Below are 23,570 nucleotides of genomic sequence, written 5' to 3'. Positions count from 1 at the left end.
GATGGCATTAGGTACATCAAAGACCAATTACAACAAGACAAACGATTTCTGTCGCTAGAACCTAGACTTTTAAACAATGCTCAACTGAAACAAGAATATACTGATTTCTTAAATGAATGTTTAGAAAATGATGAGCTAAAACTTGTTGATGATAATATAGAGCATGTTTATTACCCATCCATCATCCAATAATACAGGATTTGTGCTCCACTACATGGCTATTTGAGAGGATTTGTGCTGATTGTGCAATCAGCACAAATACTGATTGCTCAGTATTTGTGCAGATGCTCTGGCGATTTAAACTTTAGTGGTGATACTTCATCACTGATATGACTGTATATTGCAATGTTATGGAGACTATTACCTTCAGTGCTGTTTGTCCAAGCCATATTTTTTTAAATTATTCCTTCAACCTTATCTTCAACATAAAAAAAAGGTACTTGTTATTACCTTAGAAGAACTGTACTAAGAGAGTTCAAGTACGCAAAAATGTCTGCCAAGTAGGTTACCTAACATATCCAAAAAAAAAAATCCAAAAATATCCAAAAAAAAAATCGTCACAAGGAAATTTATAATTCAGAAATAATCATATTTCATCATGAGAACTGTATTTTTTCCAAAAATTCTTGTGCCAGTTTAGCAGCTTGATATGTTTGTTTTTTATATTGGATCTATATATTATATAGATTGCTAGGCATTTTTGTGTAGTGTTTGCTAAATTCTGTTTATTCATTTTATATTTAGAAATATGTTGTTGCTTAGAATTTTATTTTGGTTTTATACTTTTATATTGATATAATAATAATGCTGTGTTTTTATTTAGGGCACATCAGAGGCTAACATTAAAAAGGCATATCGTAAATTATCATTGATATTGCATCCTGATAAAGAAACTGGAGATGAGAAAGCTTTTATGAAGTTAACTAAAGGTGAGTTAATTTTTATAAATTTGTTTATAAAGACAGTATGGGATATGAAGGGAAAAGTAAATGAAAGACTGAAACTAGAATAAAGCAGCATTTGGCTCTTTATAAATATTGTCGTTTGTTTGTGGCTCGATCAGGATATTGAGAGATTGACAATTTAAGAATGTTTATATAATTACAATTTATTAGTTTAATAATTTAATTTATATAGAACATAAATAAAATAAGACAAATCAGTAATAATGACAATTATAGTAATAATAATAACCGACTATAACAGTAATGTTAATAGAGATCACAACTACAGCAATTATAAATGTCAACATTATTATAATAATAATAATAGAATTTAAAATAACATCAAGATTTATTTACTGGTAGTTAAATATTAAATACCAGAATTCAGTCTATTGACAAAAAACATTATCATGACCGCTAATATTTACAACTTTAACAATTGGTATTGCATTACTGTTGAGATAAAATTACACTAAAGTTCTTTATTGCAAATACCTTTTGCTCTTCATAAATAAAACTACCCTATGATTTATGAATGAATTTAATTCTTTACTCTTCTCACTAATTGTCTATATTAAAACTTGCCAAACAATTTCCTGCATTCACACTGTCCACACTGGAATGTTCGTGACGTAGCTCAATCATGTCGAACTTCTACCCATTAGATATTCGCTCGTTCACTAACTTCATAATAACTCCTTGCTTAAACTAAATAACTCATCTGTCCTGGAGTATTTTTACTTATATCCTCGTGACCTGCAGAACCAGACCCTAATTCCTTAAGTTTTGAAGCATGAAAATTATCAACAGAGTCCTTATATTTTCCCATAAATTTCTACTCTGGTAAACCTTATATCTCATAAAGTTGTGGAGGATTTTCTTCAGCCCAGTATCAAATTCTCCTAGTTAATGTAGCCAGACAAATGGAAATGATTCTTTGTCACTTGTTATCAAAATGGCATTTTTTGGAACTTTTTGAAGAATATCCTCATCACATGCTTGTGGTTTTCCCAGTCACATTCAATAAGTTCTTGTATGATCATCATTTTGACGAAACGTCTGCTTGTAAAAGTCTCACTGTTTGATCTGACAAATTTCAAAGCAGAATCATGTTTATAGGCGGAATATCAGGGAAATTGCAATAATGATTTTTTCATAACTTTGACATTTTCTGGGTCTTGCAGGTGGTTTTCTTTTGGGCTGAACCTCTGATTTTGAAATTATTAACACAATAATATTTTTGGTCAGGAAGATCATTTCAACCAAGCGTGAAGTGTGAACAAAATTTTTTTTGTGTTGCAGTAACAAAATTGTTAATTTTGATAAATGTTTCAACAATAAATGCATGACAGCCATCCAGTTCAATTCATAACAGCAGTCCAATCCAATTCATTCAGCAATCCAATTCATAACAGTAACTAAAACAGCAAGACACTGTTAATATTTTATCTATAAACCCCTCCACTACAACTATGCCCATGCAATGGTGAAGCAAAATCTGGTAGGTTATTACCACACTATATTTTTTTATATTCAGTTGCAGTTATTAAGTAAATTAAGATTCATTTGAAAAACTGAAATTTAAACATTTGAGCGGTAAATAAAATGGAAACACTAATGTTATTGTAGATTAATGTAGGCATTTTTGGAAGTAGAATTCTATTGGGTACACAAAGTTAAAATTAAACTGGTTTAAAATGGCTATGTACAGTAGTTTTTGAACTAAAATATGTAGTACAACAAAATTATTGTCTGGCTACATTAACTAGGAGAATTTGATAGTGGGCTGAAGAAAATCCTCCACAACTTTATGAGATATAAGGTTTACCAGAGTAGAAATTTATGGGAAAATATAAGGACTCTGTTGATAATTTTCATATGTACTAAAACTAAAATATTCAGTTTGTGTCGTATTTATTTCAGATTCTTATTTTTAATACACAATAGATGATTGCATTCATTATGACATTATTTTGTCTTCCTAGATCTCCAAGTGTACTAATCTTACAAAGTTTAAGTTTTCCTAAGATGTCATAGTAAATTGTATAATGAATAGTTAATCTTTAAAGAAAAGTGTACTAATCTTACAAAGTTTAAGTTTTCTTAAGATGTCATAGTAAATTGTATAATGAATAGGTAATCTTTAAAGAAAAATAATTGCATTTTCTTCTTATTACAATTCTGTTGCAAATTTGTGAAACCTTCTTTGCCAAGGGTATTTATATGAACTATTTTAGATTTCAGTAAGGTTTTATATTACTTATAGTACAGTCAATTTGTATTTTTATTTGAAAATCCTTACCTACCGATTGATGTTTTTTTCCATATGTTAGGGGGTGATGAGGAAAGCTTAACTCCAGATTTTTAACATCCCCCTCCCGTAGATTTTTGAAAAACTCAAAAAGTTTTAGAAATGTGTTTGTCTCTGATTTTATGCATTTTAGAGAAAAGTTTTTCAAACAAAAAATGTAGAGGACATTCTCCTCTGCAATTAATGTCTTTGAAGTTATGCTGTATAATTTCAAATTGAAATACTAGGTGGCGCTGAAGTTGTAAAAAACGTGTTTTTCGGTTTTTTCACCGGAAAAAATTGTTTTTCATCTGTATTCCATGTGGAAAAGTCGTTAATCTCAAAAAAAAGAGAACTTTTATTTAAACAATTTTCTTGTACGACTTACCATTTTGGAGCTGTAGCTAGTGAAAGTGTGAAAATGGTGTGAATTGGGCACGCGTTCGAAACCGGTCTACTCGTTTACAACTTTTTTTACAACTTCAGCGCCACCTAAGTATTTTAATTTCAAATTATATGGCACAACTTCAAAGACATTAATTGTAGAGGAGAATGTCCTCTACATTTTTTGTTTGAAAAACTTTTCTCTAAAATGCATAAAATCAGAGACAAACACATTTCTAAAACTTTTTGAGTTTTTCAAAAATCTACGGGAGGGGGATGTTAAAAATCTGGAGTTAAGCTTCCCTCACACCCCTAACACATGGACAAAAGATCGATCGGTAGGTAAGGATTTTCAAATACAGCTATTTTGATGGTAGCGCTCGGCCTTTCACCCAGAGGTCCTGGGTTCGAATCCCGGTCAGCCATGGCATTTTCACACACGCTACAAATCATTCATCTCATCCTCTGAAATAATGCTTAACTGTGGACTCGGAGGTTAAAAAAAAAAAAGCCTATTTTGATGACAAATTTCCTGTACTAATAAACAGATATACTGGTTTGCAAAAGGCCATGTAATTAAATTACACTTTGTGTGATTGTCTTAAAATAAATGCATTTCTTTTTGCCAAGATTTAGAATTAAATGCTTAGAAACATTTATAATAAAACATTAGTCAAGGACTTGGTGGGATCACAATTCACACAGCTTATATATATGCAGTGTTTTAAAATAATTGTAAAAATAATTTTTTACTATTAGTTAATCAAGATTGTTCAGTAGTCCATACAAAGCTTTTACTAGAAACAGCTAGAATAATTTCATCAGTTTTACAAGAAAATTATCAAAACAGTTTTAAGTATTACGTATTATGTTATAAATTGCTTTCTTATAAGATAAAAGTGTAATAATAATTACTTTTAAATAACTAATTAAAAGTATTGATAATTAAAATACAAAATGATAAAATATAGATGGGCTATTGCTGTATCGACTGTTCCACACAACCACTTTAATAGATGTTGATATTTAAGTCTACTTTGAATAGATTAATCTGTATTCATATAAATTATTTGTTTTTAAGTGAATAGTTAATTTTGATATGTGTAATTTTTTAAAAACTGTTTTTCTCAGTAAATTTTTGTGTTTTTAGACAGGAGGGATTTGGTGAGATTTTTGTCCTGATGCTAGTTTTAATTTATATAATTTCCAATTTGATGTCTATAATCAATTTAATTTAATGTGTTTTTATAGCTTATCAAGCTTTAACTGATGAAGAATCTAGAAGAAACTGGGAGAAATATGGTAATCCTGATGGACCTGGAGCCATGAGTTTTGGCATTGCTTTACCTTCTTGGATTGTTGAAAAAGAGAATTCTGTTTGGGTAAGCATTTATTACTACTTTTTCCTCATATTTGTTGTTTGTTTATTCAGTTATTTAAAATATTTATGTAGAATCTATTTTTATTATTTTTAATTTTTATGAAAAATATCACTTTTAACATGAAAAAAAATTATATTAGTCCTTGTATCACTTATATTAAATTATCATTTATATTGTTCCCTTGTATCACAGATGTTATATATCATTATTTACAGCAGCAGATAGTAATTAAGTCTACATAGCTGTCTGTACCTATTAAATTTAATTTTACATTTAATTTAGTTTTATTTTTCATTTACCTTTACAACTTTGATAAAGTTTAGTGTTAAAATATACTACAATTATATATTATTTGTTTAAAAGTATTAATTTTTTTAATTATCCTTAATTGTTAATATATTTTATACTTTTAGAAAAAGGGTTAGCCATCTCTAGTTTTTACTTAAAATTTATTAGTGAATACATTTACTTAAATATATTCTGTTTACTTAGATTATTAGTTTATTTTTTTATGGAGAATTTAAATTATCAGTATAACCTTGATAATAATAATTTGAGGACATAACAATTACGTTGCAATAAAAAACAAGAACACTATTTTATAAAATAATGTAAATAAAAGGAAAGGAAACTGTAACACCTCAAAGATGTATATGGGATCAGTCTAAAGCTACCATTAGATTATTGTCTATAGTAAAACCTCTCACTTAACTGATTTCTTTTAAAGTTGTTTACAGCATTTAGTTGATCATTCATTTTTATTGCTCAAATAAGTTGAGCTTACATTATAGGTAAAGAAGAATGAAATCTATTTAGATAAAAGTAGGACAAAATAGGTTGCAGAATCTTACAATGAAAAAGAAAATTCAGAATCAATTTGTTATGTAAACAGTTACAGAATGTACAAATATAATTTGAATCAGAATTAGAAATGTAATCATTTATGTAAGTTTTGATAATACTTTATTCTACAAGTCAATCACTATTAATTATTACATTGCAAATCTTAAGTAAATTTCATTATTTCCAAAACTTATATATTTTTATAGTTTATTATATTTAGTATCTAATATGATTTCTATGTACTCCAAACAAAATTAAAATTAAATGAGATTAATTACTGTATTATGCTTTGCCCTTCTAAGAATAATGAAAAGGTTTTGAGTCTGAAAAATACCAAGAGCACCTGTATTTGACCTCATTCCATCAAGAAATAATATTGTATTATAATTATTTTTAGCTACGTAGGATGTTAGAACAAATAAAAGAAAATGTGAGTTTTTGTTTGTAAGAATTTTAATTTGTGAAGAATAGATTGATTCAAAAAAAATATTTTTAATAAGAGTTACTTTATTGTACTCTTAAGTGGACAGAAATTAGAAGTAATTTTTGGCAAATAATAATATTTCTTTAAGGCTTGATAGTAATGATTATAAATTATCTAGTCAATTATAATTACAAATTTCAGAGTAGTACAACATATTAGGCTTTTAAGATAAAGAGTTTTTTAAATGTTTTCCTCATTCAATGAAGTGTTCCCAACAAATTTACTAAAATATATTTAACTTTACTGTAAGCCATTTTTTCCTGTACTGATGAAATATTTACCTGTGTAAAAATATATTCTTAGTTGATCCCCAATAGTTTTAAGATTTACTTTGCAAAATTTAAAAAAAATGAAAAACAATTTTTTTTTAATAACTGCAATTAAGTTTTAAAATAAAATATTTTTTGTTTAATTTGATTATTGTGTAAAAGTATTATTGATTATTATTGGTATTATTATTATTGATTATTGGTTATTATTGATTATTGTGTAAAATGGAAAGTTGATTAGAGGTAATAGAGAGCTGATAATAATACATTTTTAATAAATTAATGAGAGTATATTTTTTAAAGGTATTACAAAATAATAAAAAAATTGAGCAGGTATCACAATGGTCCTTTCTTTTTATACAGCAGACTGTAAATGAGGCAAATAAAATAAAATTGCATATAAAAATTAAACAACTTTTAACATAACATTTTTGATTACTTTAGTTTTGACATATATTTGTACCACTGTTGTCAAAGTTCGCACTAAAAGTTTTGTGATTAGTAAACTAAGCTTGTTTATACGGATCTGATGTTAGTAGTACTAAATCTGTTTGTGTAAATAGACTATCTTATAATTTTTTATGTGCAGTACGTTTCAGTACTGTTTAATAACTCTTGTTATTATAATTGCAAGATGAATTAATATTTTTCCACTATAAACAAGCAGTTCTCAATGTTTTTTCAGAATAATGAGTATATAGCTGTTGGATTACTTAGCTGATATATTTTCTCATTTAAACAACTTGAATGTGAATTTAGAAAGACTTGTTAAAAACATTCTATTGATGATAGACAAAGTTCATGCTTTCATTCAAAAGCTCGGTATCTGGATTATTCGCCTTCAAAGGAAATAATTTGATATGTTTCCACTCACTTCTGAATATACAGAGAAAAATTTTAATGAAGAAGACAATATTATTAACCACAATTTAGGTAGTGTTAAGATGCATGAGCTAATTATTCAGTTGGCAGAGTATTTAGCAGAAGATAAAAATGATTTCTTGAAGAGATGGGTACTGAATCCAATTAGTGAAAATGTTGTTGCAGCTCATGTTGTTGTTGTTGTTAATGAACTCAGAACTGTTGTTCACAAATAGCTCATCGAAGTGTTTGCCAATTTAATCGATACAACTACAATTCACATCTGAAGATTTAGATGTGTTTTGGCTTGTTTGTTGAAGTGAATATGGGAATTTAGTCATAGAATCATTGATATTGATCTCTTTCACTACATTTTACCTCTGTTAAAAGGGTTTTCTGTCTATGGTTGCACTAAAAACTAAATATAGAATGTCTTTTATCACTTGAAAACTATTTGCTTTTCCGTGTTTCTAACTTAAAAATTTCTCTGTATATTGATTAATACACAGAGAAATTTTTAAATGAAAAGCAAACGTAACCATCTTATTCATTTATTTTCTTTACATATATATTTATAAATGTAAGTAAAATGTTTATAATAAATGATTTTTTTTTTATCATAAAATGATTTTATTATTTTTTCTGTATAAAGCTGTAGACTAATTTAACAACCTCCCTTTCATATCACCGTTTTCCCCAAGTTGAGAATCACTGATGTAATAGATAATCTCAATAAACAGAAAATTATAATAATTAATGAATTATTTATTTAATATAGCTGGATAAATAACTGAATAAAGAAACCCCCAAAAAAACATTAAGAAGACAAGTTTATAGTTTTTTTCTTCTGAACTTATATTTAAATTTTTCAAAAATATATACTATTTCATATAAAGGAATTGCATTTGTATGCGGTTTGGACATCTTAATGCTATGAGATAAGATGCTTCAACTGTACTTTTGTCAGTATGGCTTGATTTACAGCTTGTTGATTTCTCAAAGTATCTAATTTTCTTTTGAAAAATCTCAAGAGTTTGCTTTTATGATCTGGATGTTTAATATCCAAGTGTCAAATTAATTTTGATGGCTTCATGCTTTTAACGGAGGGTTCTTGAAAGCAAACAATGCACTATGGCTTTCCATGAGGTAAAACCATAATTTAAATATGTGACTGTCATTGCACAATCTTGTCTTATTACTAATAAGTTTACTGGATGTAGATGGCTCACTTCTTTATTTCACAAATTTATCCCTAAAGGCACCAGATGTACGCTTTGCATTTGAAACTAAATTGACATTCTGCAATCCCTTATGCTTCTTTTATACTGCTGAGAGCATATCGTATTGAAATATATCGTATGCATGTTTGAACATGACACTCTCATAGCAAAAATTATGCAAGCAGACCAAATTACAAGGACCATGTACACATCAAGTTGAATCTTGTAAATTGCTTAGTAGTAAAGTACACAAAGTGTACTTTATATATGCATGTGCATACTTGTTACAATCAACGCAGCTAAATAGTTTTAACTAGTTTCATTGGGTTGAGGTTGTGGGGGTCATGAAATATTCATTATATATTTTTTTTTACTTTTTGGGGGTCGTGGAGCTAAAAAGGTTGAGAATCTCTAAACATCAATAAAATTAAATAATTGTAAATTTTATGAATAAGGTATGGTGATAGTTTATCTTGACATTTTTATCAGTGTTTCTTCCGAGTAATAATTGTAAATCAAAAATAATCTATTTAGGTGTCAGTTTTTTTATATGAGACATTTTTTTTTTACTTTTAATTGTTTTATTATTTACTTATTTTTGTTTTATAACCGTATGGATGAAAACAGAAAACCAAAGTTAGGCAGGGGAAAGATCTTTTCCATCTGATTTTGTTCAGAATTATCATTAGTTGTTCCTTAATTAACAAAATAGCACTAAAAGATCATGTTCAGAATTAAATTTTTTTTCATGTTTTCCTAAACATGATCTCATCATATTTAGGATTTCATCATTTTAGGATAATTTTTATGTGTATTTTATTCCTACACATAATTCTATACCCTTTGCCCAATAAGTTTCTTCAAATTATTTGAATGCTTCTTCCTTGAAGAAAGAAGAATATTATCTTTTATTCAACAGTCTCTGGTAGTTGTTAGTCATATCCGAACATAACATCATTCATCAGATACACAGGGTTGAGGATTTTCATGCCACTACCATAAAGAGGAAACAACACACTAACAGTCTGTTCTTTGATGTTAGCTAAGCCTTTGATTATGATTATTAGTAGTCTACTATTTGAATTCAGATTCTTACTTTCCACTTATTACCTATTCTTGAGTTATTTGTCACTGATCAATAATTATTAGTTGTCTGAAACTAACTACGAGGCAAATATGTGACTTTACATTGATACCTGACTGACTTGGAATCTTCATGTTACTGCATTGTATAATACTCAAAACACTTGATATAATGTGGCTTGATTTCTTGATTCTCAGATCCTCAAAATATTTCCTATATCTAATACTTCATGTTTGTGTAACTTTCTTAAAACCCATTTTGGTAAGTTTATTGTTTTCAGAATCGTTTTTCACACCTAAATTACAGTGACTTCAATTGAAACTGTTAAGACAAGTAACTAATGTACTGTCACACTTAAATATCATGTATTTCAGTGGTGAATTTTACTATGCACACCTATATAAACTAAATAATAAGAATAAACTAAATTGTAATCCAAACCAATTAATTATCAATCAAATCACAATACTTGCACAACCCTGTTCAAAAACTAAAACAACCTTGGACTGGAATTATCAATAAAAAATGTCTAGTAAAAATCTTTCTTAATTTATCTAAAATAATTAATCTAAATTCCCATTGCTGGCCAGCATTCTCCTTAAAACCTTTTAAAGTAATTTTTAATTCACTTTTACTTTTATAGTCGTGAAAAAAATATTATGCTTATTTTCCATTTGACTATGAATGATTTAATTTTAAAAAAATAATTTTTATTTTGAATATAATCTATTATTACGTTGAATTTTATTAATTTATAACGTTAATAATAATTTATTTGTTTTTCAGGTATTGGGGTTATATGCTTTAGTATTTATGGTTGCATTACCCACAGTTGTTGGTATGTGGTGGTATCGTTCAATAAGGTATACTGGTGATCAGGTAATTATTGTTTTCGTATAGTTACTAAAACCGCTTTATTTCCTATACTATCTGTTGAGTCATTATATTCTAGTTTACTGCTCTCACTGAAAAATAATTAAGAGCAAACTTGATTCCAAATTTCAATCTTTTAAATTAGATTATTTTCCATCTATCTGTTTTATTAGTCAATAATTGTTATTAATTTCTTAATTAAATGTCAAAATATGTTTAAAATAATTATTCAATTTTAACTTATTTAGTAATTTTTTACAATATTGTTAAAATTTAAAAAGAATTTTAAAAAAATAATTGATTTTTATCTTCTTAAATATTTTTTTAAAAGTAAGTTTATTTGTTTTAAAATTTTTAAGTTGTAACATCGGAGGTGTCCTTTTTAATGTGAATTGAAGAGAAAGGGACAACAACTATGGATGAGATTATAGATACTATAATCTAGAAAAGACAATTAATGAGCAAGTGTTTGGTTAATTTCATAACTTCTTGAGATGTTATTTAAAGTAAAGCAGAATTAGATGTATAATGAACTATAGTAATGCAGTTATTTGCATAATTTTTAACAAACTAAATTCTCATTTGACATTTGTTATATGTAAAACACTGGAGGTTACTAATTTGTATGACATAATACAAGACATGATTTTATATCCATCCATGTAGACTTGCAGTTTATCATTTTCATTCTTTCTTCATGTACAAATAAATATACATATATATGTCTATTATCAAAAGTTAAATATCTGGAAAATTACAACTTGGAGGTTGACTGGAATAAAGAGCTGGTTGACCCACAAAACCACTGACTTGAATAATTTTTTGACTTGGACCTCTCTGTTTTCTGTCCATTTTCCATTGAATTATGAAACATAGAAGCTGATACTTCTTTGGATGTCTCATTTGTCCAAAGAACTCTAGCTTTTCCCCAATAAACTATCTCTGTGTTAGTGTTCAGCCTTTTGAGACATCCATCATTGTGATTCTTTTCTCTCCAGCTAAGGAATTGTTGATACACCTACATCTCAAAGCCCTCAACTCTCTTCACTTTTGTTTCTATAAAATTCTAATAACAAAAGCATAGAGAATGTATAATACTTCATTCTGTTCCTCAAACAATGATCTAAGCTGTTGTTGTATAGCACATTTCTCAGAAGTGATCACAGCTATAAACAAGCAGTATACTAATTTTATAAAACTTGGTATTCAAGAAGAATGTAACGTCAACTTTATGAATTCTATGTCTGCTTTCTACCTTCTATTCCATTTTTTTAATGTTTGTTTGTAATTCTTACCAGCTGCTTCTATCTTTGAATTTATTTTATAGTAACTGCAATTCTTTGATTCTTTCAGTCACTTATTAGTGACTGAAATGGCAGTGTATTCACTGCCATCTGTGTATTTAAATTATTAATGGCAACACCATTCTGTTTTATTTCCTCTGAAACATCATCCAGAGTTTCTTTAAAAATCTCATTTTTAATAAATATTTAAAGAATGGGAGATAAGATACCTCATATTAAGTGAACATTTTCAGACATACTATCTTTTATCTAAACATTTGCTTTTTGGTGCCAATACAGATCTACTTTAATACGAAAAGTTTTCCATCACCTATTCCCATTTTTCCTCAGTACCAGTACCATTTTATTCAAATCAAAAGCCTTTTCATATTCTTGCTTCTTGTATCTTATCTGAGGAGAACAGAAGAATTCATTTTCAAACCCTTTCAACTGACTTTAATTTAGGTAATCTTGTTTTTTTAATTCTAATCCTCTAATCCTGACCTTGCTCCATGTGATTTCATGCTGTTACCACAGGTAAGGAATAGACTAAGGGCTTGGACAGTAAGTTGGTCCAGGTCTTTGATGAAACATGGCATGGTTTGCTTGAAGATTGGTTTTGAAGGATGGAGAAGTGTGTAATGTGTGGTGGAGATTATTTTGAAAAATTATAAAAAATAGTTTCATATTGTAAAACTTTCCTATTCCCCTTTGTATGTATGAATTTTTTTAATACCATTGTACGTGATATCTAACAAATAAAACTATTATCATTAAGAAAGATTATAATGTAGTTGTACGATCTGAAAATGGGTGGAAGAATTTTGAGACATTTTACTAGTATACTCAGTAGGTTTGAAGAGTTCCTGAACTAAATTTCTGTAGTTGATACAAGTAGCACCATCTTTCGGGCAACCAAGGAACTATGTAGTATGAGGTCTGACAAGTTTTTGTACAAAATTCCATCATGTTTCGTCACTCCAGTCTCGAGTTACATTCAGCCACATATGTTGTGTTCATGTGATCTTGTGTAAGCTCACAACATGGAACAGAGAAGCACTATAAAATTTTGTGTTTGGCTTCAAAACTCTTTTGTTGAAACTTTTTCTACGATACAGTAAGCATTCGATGATGAAGGCCTATCTTGTAATACAACATACACATGTTGAAAGCAGTTTAAAGTCAGTAGAGAGTCATTGGATGACGACAAACAAAGTGGGTGGCCGTCAACAGCTGTTCACGATGAAAACATTGCGAAAGTGCGTGTGCTCCTGCTCCAACAAAATCATCTTACCCTTCAGGCCATAGCAGAAGAGCTAATCATTGATAAAGACACGGTACGTATAATTCTAACAGAAAAAATGAACTGCCAAAAGGTGTGCTCTCGTTTTGTTCTACACTTCTTGATCGAAGAACAAAAACAGGTGCATCTTTCTTGAAACTCAAGACTTCATTGAAACTGCTTATAGCGACCTGAATTTTTTGCAAACAATTGTAACTGGGGATGAAAGCTACTGTTTCATGTATGATCCACAAACAATCAATCAGCTGCTTGGTTGAATCCTGGAGCACAAAGACTGCCGAAAGTCAGGCCAAAAATCAAGAGTGAAAATGATGTTGATTCCACTCTTCAACTCAAAGGGCTTGATTCGTCATGAATTTGATCCAACTGGTCAAACCGTGAATTCTAAATTCTATTTGGACGTAATGAAACGGCTGATGCGTCAGATTTGTTGAATCTGGCCTGAGTACCAGGATCCGGGCAGTTGGACTCTTGCATGACAATGCCCTGGCTCACATGTCAACAGTTTTAATACTTTATTGCGCCACAGATCAAATCACCGTCTTATCCCACTCGCCCTATTCACCCGACTTGGCTCCAGTAGACTGTTTTCTGTTCCCAAAACTCAAATTGAAGATAAATGGCTGCTTTTTCAATGACATTCCGGCCATCCAAAGGACTTGCACTGAGCAGTTGAAGGCGATCCCACAAAATGATTTCTCCAGTGCTGCAACGAATATATAACTAGAGAAGGATTCAATGTAGAGGGCTGATGTGGGTAAATTCATTTATCTTTAAATCTCTATTTTTATTTAATTTAGTTCAGGAACTTTTCAGACATACTGTATATTTGATAAAGTTAGTTATCACTGATTTATTGTAATAATATCAATGAATTTCAATTATTATATAATTTATCCTTTCTATTTTCATATTAGAAAGAATTTGTCTATTAATCACAGTTCAGTTTACGTTATTTAAACAGACATGGTTAACCATTCATTAGTGGTATGTTCGCGAATCAGCTGATTTCAAAGTAGAGAGTTCCAATGTTCAAGTCCTAGTAAAGGCAGTTACTTTTATATGGATCTGAATACTAGATCGTGGATATCAGTGTTCTTTGATGGTTGGGTTTCAATTAACCACATATCTCAGAAATAGTCGACTTGATTGTACAAGGCTACACTTCACTTACTCTCACACATATCATCCTCATTCATCATCTGAAGTAACACCTGATGGTGATTCCTGGAGGCTAAATGGAAAGAATAAAAAACAGGGTTAAAATTTGTTTTGTAGAATGATTTATATTTATTCTTTTTTAAAAGCTTTATTATTACAGTTTTATTGTTTATTTTTCCATGTGTTGGTATTTTTACATTTATTTGTATCTTGTGTTTATAGGTGTTACTAGACACTACACAGATGTATTATTATTTTTTACACAAAACACCTTCTATGACATTAAAAAGAGTTATTATGATTCTTGCTGCATCTTTAGAGTTTGAAAAAAAATATAACAGTGAAATTGTAGAACGGCCTACTGACAACGAAGAAGTTCCCTCTGTAAGTAATTATTTCATAACCACAATTATTATAAAGTATTTGAATTACGATTAAGTTATATTATTGTAATACTTTAGAAGCTGAGATATGTTTTTTATTTCTATTTCAGTACTTTTTTCAGTACTATTTCAGTAGGGATTTTTGTGTGCATGTATATATGTTAATGTCATAATTTATCTAAGATGGTTTTAGGTCTGACAGAAGACACAAATGGCTATAGAAAAAATTCACCATCGTTAAAAATAACAAGATTTCCATCCCTGGCTTAAAAGGAAAAGTGGTTCCTAATGCCTTTTTCATTGAGACAAATATTCTGACATCAGCACACCAGGCCCACCATTAATGTAATCAGCTTCCTTTCACCACCCGAGTTGCTACTTCTGATTTTATTAATTATGTAAAACAATCATTAAGAGCAAAGTGGATAGGTGACTGGACGGCTACTGTTGATAATAAACTCTGGCAGATTAAAGATTCTGTGTTGCCATGGGACTCCTCATGCAGAAAAACTCGTGAGGAAGTAGTCCTCTGTCAATTGCGGATAGGACATACAAGGTTCACACACGAGTACCTGATGTCAGGAGGACACACACCCCTATGCGCACGATGCAACTGCCGCATGAGTGTGTGCCACATACTCATAGATTGCATACGTTATGCGGCGTTGCGTCGCAAATTTAATCTACCCAGAAACATCCGTGGTGTCTTGTACAATGATAATGAAATTTTAAACTGGATGTTTCTATTTTTGCGTAGTACTAGGTTAATACAAAAAATTTAATATTGTCATGTATATTTTTTATGTTAGATCTTTTTATGGTTTTTAGTTTTCTTTTTAGTCTTTTTGTTATGTGAGAATGGGCCCTTTACACCCATCTTGGACTTTAATAGATTCTATTCACTTTTGGTTTTATTTTAGATTTTATCTGTGATATTGGTTGTAAGCTTTATTCATCTTTTAGATGAGCTTTATTTTCTTTTATTTTTTATTATAGAAAACTCTGAGCGATGATAACGTGCAGGTGTTTTTCATCCCCCCAAAAAAACAAAAAAAAAAAAAAAAAAAAAATGTAATGCGACTGATTTTCAGTTCTGCTCTGTTCACCAAAGGAATAAAGTGTTTGGTAAATGTTATTATTCTTATTGAAAGCACCTCTGATTGATATATCTTATATCAAATACTAAATATGTTTCACAGTAGTATAAGAAGATTTGAGACAGGTAATGTAAAACAACAAATTGATGAATTTTTCTGTTAAGAAATGGTAAAGACAGTATTATATCTTCCTAAGGGATGATATGGACTTTCACATTCCTTATTTCAAATATAATCGATTGATAGACTCTTCTAGCCTGGTGGGGCTTATTTTGTTGAGATGGCCATATTATTGCAACTTTGCTTCTTGATGTATCTGATCACAGAGCCATAATTGCCCATTTGTACCATATCCCTTAATTCATATACGAACCAACTAAGGTATTATTTCCATATATTAAAAATCTTATAAATTAATGGCACATGAACCATACCTATTGATTTTCTTTGTTTTACAATACCTGTAAGTTTAAGGTTTACTAGTAAAACTATGGGTTTCTATCCTTATCTCTTTTAGTAAACATAATCTTTTTTTAAACTATAAAAAGGTTGGTTTTTGTTCTAAAAAAAGTAGTATTAGGGTTATTGTTTAAAAATAATTATGATAAAGTAAGTAACTCTAAAATGAGCTAATTACAGAAAAATATTATAAGTCAATCATATACAAACTAGATGAATCATGGTGTTTATTTTATACATCAAAATGTTCTCATAGGTTTTATCTTATATCTCCTTCAGAAGCACATATAGCTTCAGTGCACAGATCCTTAAGTGCTTAAGGATATCCTTTTGATATCCTTAATTCATTAATTTCCAATTATCATTTTTCTCTTCATTCCTATTGCAGTCCCTCAGAGGCATCCAACAAAAACATCAGAATCCCATCCCTTTTGAATTCAACCACCTTTCCATTTTTTATTTGTTGTCTATATTATAAAGTACCTCCATTACACTTAATAATTTTATTTTGTTCTCCTAGTTAATCTTGATGTCAATAGTATAGAAAGCTACTTCCTTGGTTGGATCTTTTCTTTTTAAGTTTTGACAGTCTCCTAGTCTGAACCATCATCTGATAAAAAAAATCAAAGATCACAATTTTATTTTGAAGGAGCCTACATTAAGATCTAAATTGGTTGTCCTTATCATCGTGTCAGTAGACGTCTGTTCTTAACAAAGTAATTGTTTCCTTGAAAGAAGTTGTAAATTGAGATGTTAGCATTGGATACCCATATTGTTGCAGACAGATGAGCTCTTTTGGGTTTGACTCATGCAATTTATTCGCATATGTTATGCGGCCTTGCATCGTAAATTCAAATGCCTAGAAACATCCGTTGCATTGATAATGATGTTTTAGACCAGATGTTTCTATTTTTGCATTGTGTTAGTTGTATACATAAGATTTGATATTGTTACGTATATTTTTTATAGAAAGAGTTTTAAATGTTTTTTCCTTTTTTTTTAATTTTTATGGTTTTGTGGGTTTTTTATTCTGTTATCTGTTATCTGTTATTCTGTTACACCCTTCTCAGACTTTATGTATATGTAAATTTTATATAGTTTTTATTTTTTTATTTTTATGTTTATTTTAAATAAATTTATCGTATTGTTAAAATTCTGACTTTGATATTACTTTTAAGTTTTATTTAATTTTTATTTTTTAATGTTTGTTCATATGTATACCCATCTACAGGGTGTCCGATATAAAACGCAACCCAACCTTATATTGGTAGGTATTGAAATAATAAAAAGACATTTGTAAATGTAAATGCAATTTTTATTATTACCATCACCTTACATTACGAGTATATTACCTTATATAAATCTTATGATTATATACCTTACATTTAGAGTAAATGTTGGAAGTGGCCACCATCTTCTTGAATACAAGCTTCAATTCTTTTTACAGTGTTTCTTGCAACTTTTTTCAAAGTTTGTGGCTGGATATTTAATACAGCTTGTTCAATATTGACTTTCAATTGTTCAAGTGTTCGTGGTTTGTTGCTGTAGGCTTTTTCTTTGAGGTAACCCCATAGAAAAAAATCCCCCGCAGTCAAATCTGGAGATCTTGGTGGCCACAAGCCTCGACCGATAACATGATTACCAAAGAATTCCTCAACGAAATCAGAAGTTGAACCTGCGTAGTGCGATGTCACACCGTCATGTTGTAGCCAGCAGTGTCTCTTCCTCTTCCAAGAGTGCAATGAACTGAAATAAAATATCCTGATATCGTTCTGCATTAATGGTGTACTCGAAAAAAATAGGACCGATTATTTTCTTCCACGATATTGCGCACCACACGCCCAACTTCTGCAGGTGTAATTGTTTTTCGTGATAAATGTGGGGATTTTCAGCACTCCAAATTCTACTGTTTTGGCTGTTTATGTAGCCATCCAAATGTAACCATGCTTCATCTGTGAAAAATAACGAATCCATAACATTAATTCCCTCACGCAGAAATTGACGGAACCATTGATAATATTGTAGCCATTTTTCTTTGTCGGGCTTAAGAAGTTGATGAACCGTTTGAATTCGATAAGGTCGTAATTGTAATTGTTTGGTCGCCCGATGAACAGTTGATTTAGACAAATTAATTTCAGCAGACAAACGTCTGATCGATTTATTTGGCGAGGTAAGTAATCGGTCTTTGATTTTAGTGGCTGTATCTGTATTCAACACTGACGCAGATCTTTTGTGTTCCTTGTTATTAACAGAACCAGTCTCTCTAAATTTTGCAAATAACCTTAATACTGAGTTTTGTTAGGAGCTGGTTTATCTGGGTACTTATGGTGAAACAAATCTTGCACTGCAACCACTGATTTCGTACTGAAGTACGACTCAACAATGAAAACACATTCATCTAGCGAAAACACCATCTTGTCTGTAGCAATACACTGAACATTATGATTGCATTGTCGTTACTATCAGTAGTGTTCTACTGTGTCGCCGCGATGTTCAGATGTTGGACGAGTCCATTTCAATAACGAGTTGGGGAATAAGCTTGACTTTTAAAATTTCATGGATGAGTGATTGATGGGTTGCGTTTTATATGGCACACTCTGTATATATGTTGGAGAGTCAAAATTTATGTCCAGATTCATCATAATATATCTTCAGATTTTTCACTTTGTCTTCTGTGCGTGCATGCTTAGAGTTGATACCATTGTGGTCACATTATCAAAATTTGACCTTGATAGCATCAGTTTTCTTGGTTCTGATTTACTATAACCATATGCCTCTCTCCTAGCAAGTGTGCACCAAGGAGGAACTCAAAGAACAGTGATCTAATTTCTCTGTTCAGAAGGGGTGCTAGGGACTGAAATTCATTGGAGGCTTACACCACAATACAGCGACAGTGCTCTATCACATAGAAATGTGTATAAATGGTGAGAAGTTTAAAAGTGGCTGGACAAGAATGATCATGAAGAAGGAGCAGGACGTTTGTCAACCTCCATCACAAACAGGAAGATTCAACAAGCTTGAGAAATGGTCCTGGCAAACCAGTGAGTTACCATCAACAATGTAGCCTTTTTTTTTTGCAGATTAGTTATGGTTCGACTGTCAAATCATAAACAATAAGCTTGGCTTCCATAATGTCTGTGTTGTTATTGCATGACAATGCAAGTGTACAAACCCCCAGCCTCACTGTTGAAACTATTATCCATTTAAGTTTCATGTTCTGGAACACCCTGCTTACTACACAGATCTTGTTCCTTCTAACTACATTTCTTTTGAATGCTCAAATGCTTTACAAGGGTGTTGATTTTCTATGGACAAAGAAGTACAGCATGCAGTGCATTTGGTTGGTTTGGCAACTTGCATAAAAAAGCTGTGACTACGTGGAAAAAATGACAAGGTTGTTCAACTTCTACATTTGTATAAATAAACTGAAAAAATTAAGTACAGATAATATTTTATTTTTCCTCAGTTTTAATCATGCCTTCAAACTTCATTAATTTACTCTAAATAGCTTCATTTATATACTCCAGGTAAAGATATCATACTCATTATAAAAAGTGTTTCCAAGTTCATGTAGTTAAAAATTCTAATTTGTTTAACAAATTTTCCAGTATGGTTTCTTTTTACTTAGATTGTAATCTGTACTCATATTTATTATTATTTACTTAATTTTTCTTGTGTATTTTCTGATCGTTTTGTAATAATTATTTAAGCTTGGTGCTGTAATATAAATTACAAAATGTGATCATTATAATAGAATTAGATTTGTGAATAAAATAGCCCTGATTTGTTTGAATATTTAATTATATTTTTTTTAACAACTACATGTATCAGTATCAGAAAAAAATTTTAGTTAATTTGTTATTTTTAAGTTTATTAATGTTAATTTTTTATTTTATTTTACAGTTAATAAAACAAATATATAATCTTGGTGAAAAGAATAGAGAGCGTCCTTTGTGTTATATGTATTCAATTAAGGCTCGTGCGTTAATTCATGCACATTTAAGTCGTATACTTCTTAATCCTAAAACATTGGATAAGGATAGAATGTACATTGTTAAAAAGTGTCCTTATTTAATACAGGAAATGGTCAACTGTGTTTCTCAACTAATTATGTTAGCATATGCTAGGAGAGGTGAGTATTAAAATTTAATATTGTATATTTTTTGTAATTTAAGAAATACATTCTTGTCATTTAATTTAAATTTAAATCATTGTTTAAAATATTTTGAAATTTTAGTTTTTAATCAATTTTAAAAAGGTTTTTATTTTTAGATGACACATTGGCACATGGAGCATTTTCTTCACTGTTAGCAAATTTTTTTCTCATTCAAATAAATGTTTTATAGCTCATTCGGGTGATAAAAAACTGAAAAAAATGTGTAAAGGATTGGTAAATCACATATCTAAATTTCAAATACAGCTTTTGAGTTTAAATTAAGAATTAACAAAAGGAATAAGAAAGCATGCACAATATTCATTTTTAAATTTGTTGTATTAGTAATTCATTAATTCTTACAAAATGTCTAATTATACTTTACACTGCTATATTCGCTGTATCAAATTTTTTTTTGTCAGATTTTTTGTTGAGTTAGAAAAAACTGTTTTGAAAAACACTGTTTACCATATGAGTAAAAATGTATATGTTTTAAGTTATTAAATTTTATAAAAATATAGATTTTAAAATATAATTTATTTTCTTATTGTAATAGCATAATTGAATTTACTTAACCATTATATACACAGTTAAATGGCTATTTTAATAGGAACATTTTTTAGGTTAATTTAAATAAAAAGCTGTGTTAAATATTTAATAAAAATAATAAAAGACCTTAAAGATTTCTGTTGGGGATAAAACAAAATATTTTTTTTAAGTCATCATTTTGCACATATATTATTCGTGTTTTATTTTTCACAATATTTAATTGGCCTCTTTTCCTATATCAGTAACCTCATTCAGTTTACATTTAGAAAAAAAAACAAATTAAAATGTGCAATTTATCATTTTACTATAAAAGAAATGTTAATGAATAATAACAAAGTAAATGGATGGATATGTAAAAACTAAACATAAAGTAAGCATTTAAACCAGTATTTTTACAGCTCAAAATGAGTGTGTTCTCACATACTAGTTAATATTAATTTGCTTGGCTTGCAAGAGTTCATGAATAAAAAAATGTAACCTTTATGTTATATTTCTGAAACACTTAAATTGGTATATGAGTAACCTATATGCTTGTTGATATCAAAACTTAAAGATGATGAAAATATCAATCTTAGCTCATCTTTTAGAATGTTGGATAGCTTATTCATGAAAAAAAATTACAAACTAGATAGATATGCAGAAATTCTGTAGGCTATAAAAGGTAATCCTCTTATAGCTAAAATTCTAGTCAATTACAAAGAATATCTTTCAGATGAGATAAGAGAAAATTTAACTTGGGTGCATAAGTTGCTCATTAACATATCAGAAAACATAATTAAAACATTACCCTTCTGTAATATTGTGCTTAATATCTACATTGTAATCCATGCAAGTGTGATGGAGATCTGTTATTTATGGATGAATATATAGAAGAGCTATTAGAATATCATGCATCTACATTGAAGGATATTATAGCATGTGGCTACAATGAATCTTTCCATATTCTTTGTTGTCGGGCCAAATGATCCTCCTTCCATATTTTTTGTCGTCGGGCAGCAGTATTTATTATTTTTTGATCTCCAATCTAATACTTGAATGCTATTCGGGTTACGATCTGGATGTGGTTGAGTATTTGTATTCGTAATATTGTATTTATTTATTTGTTTGTATTTCTGTAATATAGAACATTACATCATACTCATTATTGTTCAGCGGTCACGGGTCTTTAATCATACATACATTCTTTCCGGAATTAGAACTGATGCTGGGGTTATGGGAAATAGGATTATGGTACGTAATGAATGGTAACAGCATACCAAACATTGAAGAGAGTGTCAATAATAGATTTACGTTAGTGCTTGCAGAGAATGTAAACAAAAACAACTGTATCGTAAAGCAAAAAAATACTGTTGCTATTCTCTCTAGCTGTTATGAGTTGGACTATATCGCATGAATATACCGCATGTATTGCATACATTTATGAACATATTTTTGTCTATTTCTGGGTATGCTGCCGACATTGGATTTCCTTTTTCTTTTAGTAATGATGAAATTAAGCCTTTCGTGGTTAAAAAATAAAATTACATGGTTTTATGAGTTTTTTAAATTTTAGAAAGTTATAAGGTTCTGTATACAGGTGTGCATGATGTAATGTTGAAGTAATTATATATATATAATTTAATTAGATGTTTTAATTTATAATATTGATTTTATTATTAAACTTAGTTTAAAACAATAATGTTGGTTAAAAAAAAATAACCTGTGTGAATGAGTACCCACTGCAGTCCTTTTTAGTTATACTTTGAACAGTAAATGTTCTGTTTATTGTTTATATAGTATTTATCGTCGTAAGAAAGTTTGCTTCATGTTCCAAGCATCCTTTAGATTTTTGCACCCTTGGCAAATATCCCGTTGCCAGTGCCTTGGTACAAACCTGGCTGTGAAGTAAGATTATTTGCTTCATTATTACAGTTTTTTTTTTATTTTCAGAGTGCTGTCAGTAGTAACCTTTTTAGTAGAACCACTGAACTCAGCTGTATCATAAATAGAATTAATTTATCTGCAATAAGCCTCCAGATAAATTAGCACTTAGTTTTTTCTGTAAACCATAGCGAACTAAAAGCTACCTTCTTATGTTGTATAGGATGAAAGTAATCTGTGGTATACCTTTTGGTGTACATATTTCTTCAGTATATATGGAAAGTGATTTTATTCTTTTTATATTGTAATTTAAATTTTAAAATTGGTGTTTACTTTCAGTTCCATTATAAAGTTAATCTTTTATTGTTTTTATTGAAAATTTTTTAGAAAAATTTTCAATATTATTAGAAGTATCAAAAACAGCAAAAATGTTTGTTATTCATATACATCACTCAAACTCATGGAAAATGTTGAAACTCTCTTTTAGTTTTTACTTCTAGGTTATTCATGAAAAGATAAACTAGGAATCCAGACAGGAGGTTAGCCATTCCATGTTTTGTATATAAAAATTGAAATTAAATTTTATTTTATTGATGAACTAGAAAAAAAAAATTTATATATAAATCTGTTAATCTTCTTTAGCCCAGTATCTTTACAAGAAACAATGAATTGGAGATTAACCAATCCT

At 29.5% G+C, this 23,570-nt stretch overlaps 1 protein-coding gene across 4 annotated transcripts in view; it reads left to right on the top strand.

Moving 5' to 3' along the window:
* Sec63 (translocation protein Sec63) overlaps positions 1 to 23,570 on the top strand; it is an 80,210-nt gene that overhangs the window by 25,671 nt on the left and 30,969 nt on the right. For all 4 annotated transcript variants that reach the window (XM_075376469.1, XM_075376467.1, XM_075376468.1 and 1 more), the window contains exons 4-8: positions 824 to 929; positions 4,870 to 5,000; positions 10,548 to 10,640; positions 14,604 to 14,765; positions 20,224 to 20,452. In XM_075376469.1, the coding sequence (XP_075232584.1) occupies positions 824 to 929; positions 4,870 to 5,000; positions 10,548 to 10,640; positions 14,604 to 14,765; positions 20,224 to 20,452 (721 nt within the window). The remainder of the gene's footprint in view (positions 1 to 823; positions 930 to 4,869; positions 5,001 to 10,547; positions 10,641 to 14,603; positions 14,766 to 20,223; positions 20,453 to 23,570) is intronic.

This window comes from Lycorma delicatula, chromosome 10, assembly GCF_047948215.1.
Source record: "Lycorma delicatula isolate Av1 chromosome 10, ASM4794821v1, whole genome shotgun sequence".
NCBI lineage: Eukaryota > Metazoa > Arthropoda > Insecta > Hemiptera > Fulgoridae > Lycorma > Lycorma delicatula.
The sequence above is the reverse complement of the archived record's forward strand: the minus strand, read 5'-3'. Positions and strand labels throughout refer to the sequence as shown.